General features: G+C 41.2%; 1 protein-coding gene across 1 annotated transcript; it reads right to left on the reverse strand.

Annotated features, from left to right (window-relative positions):
* Window positions 1–8,560: 8,560 nt before the first annotated feature.
* Cetn1 (centrin 1) lies at window positions 8,561–9,079 on the reverse strand. The gene has a single exon (XM_052741410.1). It carries the CDS (start codon window positions 9,077–9,079, stop codon window positions 8,561–8,563), a length of 519 nt encoding a protein of 172 aa, XP_052597370.1.
* Window positions 9,080–12,957: the final 3,878 nt, after the last annotated feature.

Here is a 12,957-nt window from a genome sequence, read left to right on the forward strand (position 1 = left end):
GTTATGGCTTGGTTGTGATTTGACTAGCACATTCAAAGGCTAGAATTTGATCTCCAGCATCCTGTTTTACAGAATAGATTAAAACTAAAGAACAATTTAATAAAACCACCAAGGATCAAAGAAGTTAATATGTCCAACTTCAATCACATCACATTCTTACCTTCAACACAAAAACACTTACAGGCATTTAAAAGTGATGTAGATAACCATGTTAGTTTGCTGCATTTTGCTGGTTAAGAGATAATAGGGGGTCAATGAGATTGCTCTGTGGGTAAGGGAACTTACCACAAAGCCTGATGACTTGAGTTCAATCTCTGATACTCACATGATGGAATGAGAGAACTGACTCCCACAAGTCCTATGACCTCCATACACATACCACAGCACTCATGTGCCTATTCACACATATTAAATACATACATGTTTTTTAAAAGTTAAAAACAGTGCAGATATGGATAGAAAGATGGCTCACTGGGTAACAGCACTTGCTGCTCAAGCATAAGGACCTGAATTTGGATCTCAGAACCCGCATAAAAAGCTGGGCATTGCTCTGTGGGCCTGTAACCTCAGCACTAAGGGAAGTAGAAGCAGAATTGTTGGGGCTTGCTAAATGCCAGCCTAGCCCCAGGTTCAGTGAATGACCCTGTCTCAAAAGACTAAGGTGGAGAGAGAAAGAAAGCAAGATGCTAACATTTTCCTCTGATCCCCTCCACAAACAATCACACAAATAATCCCCCTGCACGTGGGATTAGCCCATACACAGATAATACACACACACACACACACACACACACACACACACACACACACACACACGCTGGAGTAATGATAAATAAGAAACTTTAGGGCTGGAGAGATGGCTCAGTGGTTAAGAGCACTAGCTGTTCTTCTAGAGGTCCTATGTGACCACATGGTGGCTCAAAAACATCTGTAGTGAGACCTGGCACCCTCTGCTGGCCTGCAGGCATGCATGCAGGCAGAACACTGTATACATAATAAATCTTTTTTTAAAAAAAGAAACTTTATGCAGCATCACAAAGCCTGTCATATTATTTGTATATTGTTGGGATATTCATGCCATTAGCACTTGTTGAATGGTATTTGCTAATTGTACTCATTTTGCTAATACATTTCAAGTTCTGAAATAGTTGCCAAAAGCTGTTAAAAGAGAACAATGGGGGGCTGGAGAGATGGCTCAGAGGTTAAGAGCACTGACTGCTCTTCCAGAGGACCTGAGTTCAATTCCCAGCACCCACATGGTGGCTCACTACCATCTGTAATGAGATCTGGCACCCTCTCCTGTATACATAATAAATAAATAAATCTTAAAAAAAAAAAAAAAAAAAAAGCACTGACTGCTAATAAAAAAAAAAAAGAGAACAATGGATATATTCTAAAATGTAGTAAATCGAAACAACATGGGTACATGCTAAAGATTAATAGATGGCATTTTGGGGTGGAGTGGGAAAATAGTTGTTGGGGTTTTTTTCGGCTGTTTTTGTTTTTTGTTTTTGTTTCTTAGTGCAGAAAAGGGAATACAACCTATTGCTTGCAAGAGCATAAAAGTGAATCTCACATTCTCACACATGGCTTTGTTTTCAAATTCTTGAAAGTGCAGAGATTCTTTTAATTTAAAGGTGAGCGCATGGAAAATCAGGAGCAGCTGTGAAAAACCAGCAGGGAACCTTGTGTCACAGCTGTGTTTGGTGGTCTGACCTCTGCCCACCACTGTTTGGAATTATCTCAGAGAAGCATTTCTGTACCTACCACCACCAAGGAGGTGACTTAATGAAAGGAGTTGCCTCATCAGCTGGTATTCCAGGAAGGGTGCTGAAGGGCCAGGAAGCTAGCAGAGAGGCCTAAAGACTCCCAGGAAGGATGATGGCTAAGGTGGGGTCTTACTTCAGTTCGGCCCACAAAAAGACTTGGGAGATAACCATAGCTCAATTCGGCATTAGCTGAGGGACCTGGGAAAATAGATCACTCTGACTTTTTCAAGGTCACACAAAGTTGAAGTGAGTTATACTCCTCCACATTCCTGAGTGTCCTTCCCTATCAGTGCATTTCCCATGCAGTTCATCATTCTGCACTTACAGCATTTTTTATTAGGCAACAATGTCTGGTTTCTGGTAGTAGTGCTGCCACATATTTCTGGAAACTTTCCCACCTATCACTGTCAGGGACTGAAAGGGTGCATCAGTGTTTAGAGAGAAGTTTGAAAATGCTGCTACAAGGCAAGTGAGAAAGACCTTATGCTTGCATTTATGGTTTCAATGTGGAGAAAAAGGTCCCAGGGAGCAGAAAGAGGGAACATCATTGTTGGGCAGCGGTAAGCAGTGAGTATTGAAAAATAAGTCAAGCCACTTTGTGTATCCAGAAATACTATGCACAGCTCTCAGCTTTGGTAGCTTGAGTATTCAGGACTTATCAGGATACGAGCAGCAATCGGCACATCTGGCCTCCTGACTTGATAAAGGAGGCAAGCTGAGCTGAGAATTCCCTGTGCTCCATGTTTTTATTTGGACATGCTGTTTGTTCTTTGACTGTGTGACTTTTGCTGATGGTTTTGTATGGACGGTTCGTCTTCTTGCATCAGCCTCTTCTGGCTCCTTTAAAATTGTAAAGATATGAATAGGAATATCCCAGCAGGTCACTTGAATTTTGCCTGCAGCCTCTGAGGCAGTCAACTGTAGTTTGGCTGCAGAAAGAAAAACATGAAGTTCTCCCCACCTCCAAGGAAATATAGCATCTGGGAAGTGCACCTACATGCCCAGAAAGCATCTTTATCTTGGGAAAATGGACAGCAGCAGGAAGGAAAGAAACTTCAGTGGTGCGCTGCCCCCAGGTCCACGCCGTCCTTTGCTGCTAGCTAACAGCACAGTACACAGGAACCTGGAGGCTATGGGTTGCTGTGGGGTGAGGTCCAGTGAGCCGGAGGATGGGGCCTCAAGTCATTGCCAGTCGTCCTCAAAAGAGACTGCAGAACTCACCCTCTGTCTGGTACCACCACTACCCCACCAAACATTTTCAATATCTCCCCCATTGGATCCCAAACTTTTTTTCCTCAGTATGGATGAATGCAGGTAAGGAGGTGTGCTTATTTTGAAGTGTTGGTAAATGTGGGTGAGGACGTGTGTTTATTTTGAATAATGTTGTCCTGAGCCTACTATGCTCTGTGTGGGACAGGGATGTGCTTGTTCTCTGGCCTTCTCCATTTTGCTACATTTCATTTATTATTTTTTTTAATATTCTCTTTCCTCATATATTTGTACCAGGTTAATTTATATGTTGTTTATAATTCTGATGCTATCTTGACAAAGTAATGGATTTTTATTTTATATAGACAGTGAGGATCAAAGAAGTAATTTTCCTCAAGTTTAGCCAGAAAAAATAGCTGTGGGTAACTTAGCATGGGTCTCCCTCACTACACAGTGGTTCACTGTTGTACCTGTAATGGCAAAGTCTGTGGCTTTTCTAATCAAGGACTTATGTTGAACATTTAATACAGGAAAATCTCCTACTGGCTTGCCTTCTCTCTGCCCAGGTAACTTCTTTAGAAATACAGTTGCAGTTCTTCTACACAGCAAATGCTACATTTATATAAAACTTGGAAAATAACAACACCACCAGGGCATGGTGGGATATACTTGCAGTCCCAGCACTTTGAAGGCTGGGACAGAACAATGAGGAGTTCAAAGCTACTCTAGAGTTAGAGGCTAGCCGGGGCTACATGAGATTTGATCTCAAAACCAAAACTCCAAACTGCTCTCCCCTCAAAAAAGGACAGAAAGAAAAGAACATCACCAGTAATAAATGTCAGGTGAGTGTCATTCCTTAAAAACACAGGTTGTGTTGGTGATCAGAGACTTATCCCAAAGATTCTACTGTCAGCTACTCCCTTCCTGGTGATACTCCTTTGAAGTTCCTTCAAAGCCAGTTTTCAGACTACTGAAAGAAGTTAGGCTCACCAGTTCAATGGCATTTACTGTTTCACACCACAGGTGACAGTATCCAACTTTTCAAGCCATTCTCTTCATCAGATTTAACCACAAACAACTTGAGTTTGTCTTTTTAAAAATTAAGCCTCATTTCAATGGAAAAGATTTGTCTCTTCATAATATTCAGAAGAAATTTCTGGAACTTTTTAAGTTGTCTCCAAATGGGAAAGTTCAAAAACTGTTGTAAGTCCAGCAGTGCTATTAAGTCTGTGACTTTGGGGGAAAACATCTGCTGTCCTAGACAGGTTGGCAAATAAGTTAAATGCAATAGAGTTAGGGTATGGATATTAGTTTTGTGCCCAAAGTCTAGAGCTATAGTAAGTGGGCTACAGTCCTTCCTTTAGCACTTACTAGCTACATAATTTTGAACAAGTTGCTTAATCTCTCCATGACTTAGTTTCTTTGTTTTTAATGGATATAATAATGGAGTATGCCAATGATTCTATATTGGTGTCTAATACAGGGTATGTGCTGTTTGAGTTCTATTGTTTATGTACTATATTAAGTATTTGGTACAAAGTAAGTTAATTATCACTTAATAATAAAGCCTTTAATTGCAAACATAGCAGACAAGGTCCAATATAAGACAGATGCAGACATATTCTTAAGGTTGTCATCACCAATATGTTCTTATGTAGGAAAAGTAATTTGGAGTGGTTATTAATATCAAAATGAAAATTGTAAGGCTGAGGAGATGGCTCATTGGGTAAAAGTGTTTGCCCAGAAAACTGGAGTTTGATCCCAGATCCTGTAGTAGAAGGGGAGAGTTAACTCCTGAAAGTTGTTCTCTGCTTACACATGCACACACACACACCTGCATATATACACATTAGTAATAATAAATAAAGGTTGTGAGTCTGCAGATTCTCTGCCTAGATGTTTCACTTCATGTTACATCCTGGGAACACATACTGAAGTGGAGATGCCTAACAGACTATCATAACAGTAATCACTTGAAACATCTGTGGCACCTGGGGAAAGGTCTTATCTAACCCATGCCTCTGTACCTTGACTGACAGGAACACAATCCTTAGGTAGTACAGTCCTTTATCAGGAAGGTTTGATTGCTAAGAAGTCTTTTTTTTCGGGGGGGGGGGGGGGGGGGAGGAGGGGGAGATTTCTTTTTACTTTTTTTTTGTGTGTGTGTATGTATGTATGATTGCCGTGTGTGTGTGTGTGTGTGTGTGTGTGTGTGTGTGTGTGTGTGTGTGTGTCTCGGGGGTGCCCAGGGAAATCAGAAGAGGGCATCAGATCCCATGGAGCTTGAGTTTCAGGCAGTTGTAAGCTGCCCAGTGTGGGTGCTGGGTACTGAACCCGTGTCCTCTTCAGGAGCAGCAAGCTCTCTTAACCACTGGGCTGTCTATCACTCTGACACCTGAGAGGTCTTCCTGGGACCTTCATCTCTCACTTTTTTTCTCTTGGAACACAGTGGCAGGTCCTGCTTCTTTGGAGGGCATATGTCTGCAGGGCATTCTGTTTTCATGGGAAACAGTCTCAGTTCCCAGATTACTTTCCCCATACCTGACAAAACATTTATTTTGACTGACTGACTGAGGGGCTGTCCACAGTGGTGGGAGGGCATGGCGGCAGAACAAAGCAGCTCATCACTTTTTGTCCATGGTCAGGAAGCAGAGAGAGAGAAATGTTGGTGGCACTCAGCTTATTTTCCCCTTTTAGTCTTTGTTTTAAAAGTATTTTCATTAGCTGGGCGGTGGTGGTGCACACCCTTAATCCCAGCACTTAGGAGGCAGAGGCAAGCAGATCTCTCTGAGTTTGAGGCCAGTCTGCTCTACAAAGCAAGTTACAGGACAGCCAGGACTGATAACACAGAGAAACCCTGTCTTTAGAAAACAAAATGAAAACATTATTTATGTATATGTATGTGCTATAAACTAAGCCTTCCCTGTTCTAAAATGAAAGAAGACACTGTACTTAAAGAAAGATTTACAAATCTCAAATTAGAGAAAATTCAGATAATATGCTTCTGCTGAGATGGAGGTTTTGAAAGCTAACGGCAAATACCAATAAGAAAGGTAGATGTTGTGGTCATATGCAAACCTAAATGAAGTCTTCACATAAAGTTGCTCATTAAATGCTTCAATTTTGAAAATTTTTTCACTTGTCTTCCTGGCAGATCATGTCTGTCACTAATGAGGGCAACTCGTCTTCTGGACTTAATTCTCATAACAGGGACTAACTTGTCAAAGCAACAGTACTACCTCAAGATTGCCATAAGAAAAGCTTTGATTAAGTAGCTGAAACAGAGTGATAGGACTCATGCAGGCTGCACACGCTTCAGGTTCAGTCTTCATGTGGACCATGACAATGGACACAAGTGCAACAATCTGAGTAGTATGAACACATACTCATGTCACAATGAAATAGCTTACTGACTGTATCTAGACACTCTAACATTAACTACATATCACAAGGAAACAAAGCTATAAGAATTAGCAGACAGTAGCTTGTAGCTAAACTCTAATAGCATATGTACAGTTGCTAAAACTGCCATTGTAGCATAGGATGTATTTGTGCATGTGTGGTTTGTGTGTATGCACATGTACTGTGAAGGACAGGGGTTAATCTAGAGTGTCTTCTTCTATTTCTCTCTATCATACTTCCGTGAAACAGAGTCTCTCACTGAACCTGGGGCTTGCTAATTGGCTGCATTAGTTCGCCATGCTTGGGATCTGCATCTACCACCCCTTCCCCAACTCCTAACATTGGGGCTACAGAGGCATACTTGGCTTCTGATGGGGATCCAGACTCAAGTCCTCACAGTTGAGCAACAAGCCATGTCCTCAGCCCCATATATCAGATAAGTTTTAAAAACAAACAAAAATACCTGAACTAAGATAATGCTTTTGTAAATAATTATTTTAAAATATCAAGCTCAACATGGTGTTGAATGCATGTGACACCCAGTACTAGGAAGGCTAAGGCAGGAGAAGTTTGAGGATAGCCTGGGATACAAATGAAATCTTGTCTCAACAAACCCAAGGGTTTGTGGCTCAGTTGGTAGAGTGCTTGCCTAGCATGAAGGAGGCCTTGAGTTCTATCCCCAACACTGCATAAATTGGGTGCAGTAGCGGTGAACTCCTATAATCCCAGCACTTGGGAGGTAGAGGCAGGAAGATTAGAATTCAAAGTCATCTTTGGCTACATACTGAGTAGAGGGCCAGTCTGGGGCACAGGAATCCTGTCTCAACAAACAAGGGGAATAGTTAGCTTAATTTCTTTAAAAAGTTATACTTGCTTAGGCCACAAATAAATTACATTTTTATCCTGTTCTAGGTCTACATATCCTCTCTTCATACTCCTCACTAGATAATTTAGACTCATTAAAGGAAGACTCATTGGTACACAATAAAACTAGAAAATAGTAACCATTGCAGTTAACCACCTCCCAAAGGAAAGTCTATATACATATAATCTAGTACTGAGCTAAAGTCCTAGCTCTGTGTGTATGTGATATGTTTTGTGGATATGTGCATGTGTGTGAGCAGGTACCAGCATACATGTGTATACATATGTGCTTACCACCTTCTTTCTTTTAAGACAGTATCTCACTATGCAGCCCAGGCTGGCCTGAAGCTCATTATATAAACCAGATTAGCCTTGAACTCACAGAGATCCATCTGCATCTGCCTCCCTAGTGCTGAGATTAAAGGCAAGTGCCATCACAGCCAGCCCCACTACACTGAGGCAAGGTTTCTAACTGAACCTATAACTCACTGATTAACTAAAGCTTGATAGACAATAGGCTTTAAAAACTCTGATCTGCTCCCCCATCTCCAAACCTTGGAGATAGCACTGGATTTTATTTACATTGATGTTGGGGATCCAAAGTCAGGTTTCTGAGCTTGCACAGCAGGCACCTTACCACGTGAGCTATCTCCCCAATACCCAATACCCTTTTGGTTTTTGAGACAAGATTTCTCTCTATAGTCTCCAGATGACCAGGAGCTATGTAGTCTAGGCTGGCCTTATACATTGTTTCCCAAGGGCTGGGGATTATAGCTGTGTGCCATCACACTCAGCAAACCTACACTTTATATTTTATTTCTGAGGAGCAAGCAATGTTTTATTGAGGACTGTCTTTCCACAATTTAAATAATTCTTAAGTAATCTTTCCTTAATTTAAATAGTTCTTAAGTTGCCACATTATTATCCCTCAGAGCAGTATCCACTTAAGTGAAAAGCAATGGTTGAACGACTTGCTGGCAAATTCTAACTCACCATACTTAGAATACTGACTTGAACTGAAAGAATCACCAGTGTATGCATGTTATTTAAATCACTTAAGTGACCAGAAAACCAGTTTTGTTTGACCTAGAAGCTGTTCTGTGTTCAGTTTAGTGGCTTCTAGCCTCAAGGACCTTTAATTTAGGTTTGCTCTTGAGAATTAAACAACAGAACTCATAAAATAAGTACCATTAAAATGTATAATTGATCTAGAGGCTTAGAAGCCAACCAAGACAAGTGAGGCAGGAAGAGGTAACAGACCAGAGCTGTTCTGTTCTACTTTCACAACAGCAGAAGCGGGGACCCCAGCCAGTCACTTAATAAAGGTTGGTCTTCTTCATGATCTTAAGAAACTCTTCCTCGTTCACTTCTCCATCGCCATCACGATCAGCTTCATCGATCATCTCCTGCAGCTCCTCATCTGTGAGGCTTTCCCCCAGCTCGTTGGCCACACGCTTGAGGTTTTTGAACGAGATTTTCCCGGTTTCATCATCATCAAACAACCTGAAAGCCTTCAGAATTTCTTCTTTGGTATCTTTCTCGGCCATCTTCTGAGTCATCACAGCCAAGAAGTCATTGAAGCTGATCTTCCCTGTGGCCTCTTTGTCTACTTCCGAAATCATTTTCTTCATCTCTTCCTTCCTGGGTTCAAAGCCTAGAGCTCTCATGGCCACCTTCAACTCCTTCACATCAATGGTCCCGCTCCCATCAGAATCAAAGAGGTCAAAGGCTTCCCGAACTTCTTGCTTTTGGTCTTCGGTGAGTTCAGGCTTAGGACCCACCTTTCTCTTGTAGCTGGTGGAGGCTACATTTGACTTCCTCAAGTTGGACGCCATCTTCCATCACAGTTGGGTCCTTAACGGCACCCTGCCACCACGTGTGCTAGGTGCCCCTGCTATTGCGCCTGCGCCAGTCCCTATGTGCCTAGTGTCTGGACCACAGAGCCCTGCCCCATCAGTGAGATCTTATTTACATTATAATCCACAGTTTCCTCAGTTGATACCACAAGTTGATACCTGCTGGCAAGAACCTTGCTGCAGCTCTTGTTGTCTCTGCAGTTTTTCGGCACACGCAGTTCTCTCCAAGCCACTGGTTTGCATCTGCAGCGCCTTGTGTATATTTATTTAAAAGCCCCCTGCTCCTTTTCCATACTAGTTAAAAGAACTTCCTTAGTCTGGGGCTACCCAAGGACAAAGGTAGGGTAATCAAGATTGAGTTTGATCACTTGGTATTAAATTCAAAAAAGAAGGAAGGAATACCCAGGTTACACCCTGTGTTCTGCTAGATATAACTAGAAAATAGGTAAGACAGAAGTGATCATGTATAAAATTTAAGGAAGTTTGTATCCTGCTTATGTTTAACCATAGTAAAAGTTTTCTGTAAGTTTCTCAAATATGAAATGTAATATCTATTATGATTCACTTCTGAGTACCCAGGTTTAAAGTACTTGAAGTAATGTTTGACTTGAACAGATGAGGGGTGAAGTATTGCATTCTGGTATTCTGGCATGTATTTTAGAAACCCTAGCAGTATGTTTACTCTCACTGCTTATCATACACTCAGAGCTGTACAGAAACCCACACTCTGGTAGTAAAAGCCACTAAGAAGGAAGGTAGCTTTAGGGGTAAACTGTCTTTATAAAGGAGAAATCTACTTCCCCTTTAAAAGACCATGAGTGCACTTTCAAAGTTGTTCTTCCTTTTAGGTCCACTAAGAAACCTCTAAGCAAACAGTCAAGGTTGCCTAAAGGTAACTTTGCTCTTAAAATCCTAAACACAAATGCCTGTAAGTTTCATGCCTACCATCTTTCCTTTTAAGCCTGTGATACATGACCTTAAATTGAACATGTCCAGTGATAGACACCTTTCACCAAGCAAGCTCAGAAGTGCCTCCAATATGTCCTTTCTTGTATGAGTATGTGTAGGCTTCTGAAATAAAACTCCCACACTTTATTGGGGAGAGCGTTGTTTTATAGATAATGCCAGTGCTCTCCTTAGGTGCTGCAAGTAATAAATCTTCCTGCACACTTTCATTTGGTCATGCTGGTTGATTTCACATTCATCTAGAGGAGAACTCATTGTATTCAGTTACTGTGGTCCCTCTTTGATTGTGAACATGGGAGTTGATTATGCATCACATGTGAGGACCTAAAATTGTCTTTTGGAACCAAAGAAACAAGAGAAAAATGAAAGCTTTTCAGATGGGAAAAAAAAGAAAAGAAAAAAGTTACTAAGTGAGCAAATATAGGTAGCCAACTTTTAATTTTTAGCATTCTTTGTGCCCCCTGCAAAAATCTGTATTTACCAGTATTTATTCTGTGCAACAGATGACACTTGGGAGAGTTTTTGTTGCAAAGCTTCTGTATCCCAGGCACCCAGAACAGTGCTTGACACATTGAAGGAATATTGGTATCCATTGATTTAATGATTGACAGTTAATATTGGTCCTAAAATACCTTCTAAGCCATCAAAAGAAAAGGGGGAAGGATTCAAAAGATCCAATAATACTAGGAGTATTTTACAAACTGTATTTTGTTTCATTTTTAAGTTGTGATCCAATACTGATTATATGGAGTGTTTGGAAATTTTGTTTAGTTATTTGGTTTTCCTGGAATCAAATCCAGGGTTGCACCTATGCTATGAAAGTGCTATCCACTGAACTTCATGGCCTGTTTAATTGACCTGCCCCAGTGACAGTGAACAGAGGGCTTAGGTATAGGGTTTTGAAGGCAAAAGAAGCTTGTATGGCCCCTCCCCTCTCCTGTTCTTGCACTTATTGCATCTTCTTCCAATACTACATCTTATTATCTTTATGGTTTGGGGAAATCAACTCACCCTCAACCCCAGGGACACACACACACCCTCTCATTTGAAGCTCCATACTGAAATTCCCTAATGCATTTTCAATTAAAAAAAAAAAGCTCCAGGGACAGTTCTCTAACGGGATCATACAGTACTGGGTACCAGCCAGTCAGACCTCAGTTCCTCCCAGACTTGCATTTCCTTTGACAGTCACCCCTCTGCCCCAATTCAAAACAAGCTATGATGTGTTGAGGAAAACTAAAGGCTAGAAGTTGCCTTATATAGAGCAATATTGGGGCCAAGTTGAACTCAAAGCAAACTGGTTGTCATAGTTTCCAGATGTGTACAATCAGCAGTCACAACAAAAGGCCACCAAGTACTCTCTTTATAGAAAACAGTGCCCTTGAAGTCAGTTCTTGATGAACATTCTATGTTCATGGTCTCAACCCTGACTTGAAAAGGAGACATTAATTATGTGCCTAGTGTTGAGTCTGGGCCTCCCATTGTTGCCTCATGTAATCCCTGCATTCCTTCCCCATCTTGTAGATGGAAACAACAAAAAAGCAAGGCATAGAAGAGATCTGCAATGCATATTTAGTAGTATACAGCCAACAAATGTATTTGAGATTACACCTTGGGCTTATCTGAGCCCAACACTTAGACATTGCTCCTTACACCATGCTGCCTTCACCCAGAATTGAGATTATTAGTAAAACATAGCATGGCTGAAAAGATAGGCTGCTGATCATCTTCTATGCACCTAACAGTACATAGAAGTAAGCAACTTCCCTAGAAAGATTCAACAGGAATTTGTGTCATTTGTCTGAATCTGGGGCACTTTCCTAGCAGCTAAGTGAGGAAGGCACCTCCAGGGACAAACTTAAGAATGTACTGGGGCAGGGTGGGGGCACTGCGGATTCTTTAAAAGACTGTTAGCTGGGCTGGGCATGTGGTGAATGCCTGTAATCCCAGCGTTTTGGAAGCTAAGGCAAGAGAATCAGGAGTTTGGGACCAGCCTGAGCTACATAAAAATAATTCTCTCTACTCCATCCTCCAAATCCTTAATGTACCTTCAAAGTTGTTGTTATTTTTGTTTCAACTAGAACTCATTGGAGAAATTTTATGAGGAAGCAGCAGAGGCCACCAAGTCATTCTGACTCATTATTTTAGGTGACCTGGGGTAAACTTTGCTCATTATAATATGAAGTTCTCTACCCAGAAGTATTAGCTTCTGCTTATTTCTTTTCTTGAATATGTGATACATGGCCAGAGTGGAGCATGCTCAAAAATATACATCTAAACTGAGAAAGCCTGCATGTATGTATGTTCATCACATGCAAACCTGGTGCCCCTGAAGGGTGTCAGATCCCTTGGAAAGTGGAGTTACAGATACCTGTGAGTCAACATGTGGGTACTAGGAACTGAACCTGGTTGCAAAAGCAAATGCTATTTACAACTCAGGTATGTCTCCAGAAATGTGCTTTCTTACATGAACATTATGAAGTAAAGTTCCCTGAAAAAAATGCCATACCTGCATTGTTAAAGATTCTACACAGCTGGTTGTCTGATTGGAACTTTGTGTTTGTAGAGAGTTGGAATATAGCAGATATAGGGCTGAAGTATCTTGGGCTTTTTTAGTATCTATTCTCATTTCATATCTGTTGCTGTGATAAAATACCCTGACAAAAAACAAGTTGGGGAGAAAGGTTTTAGCTCCTAATTCCAGGTTACAGTCCACAATTTTAAGGAGGTTAAGGCTTAGGAATGTGAAACAGCTAGTCACATTCACAGCCAAAAGAAGAGAGAGGATGAATACATGCATGCTTACTAGTACTCAGTTTGCTTTCTCTACTCTCATACAGTGCAGGATACACAGTCAGGAAACGGCTGCTGCCCACAATGGCCAAGTCTTT

Source organism: Peromyscus californicus, unplaced genomic scaffold (assembly GCF_007827085.1).
Source record: "Peromyscus californicus insignis strain IS unplaced genomic scaffold, ASM782708v3 Scaffold_17__1_contigs__length_78620276, whole genome shotgun sequence".
Lineage (NCBI taxonomy): Eukaryota > Metazoa > Chordata > Mammalia > Rodentia > Cricetidae > Peromyscus > Peromyscus californicus.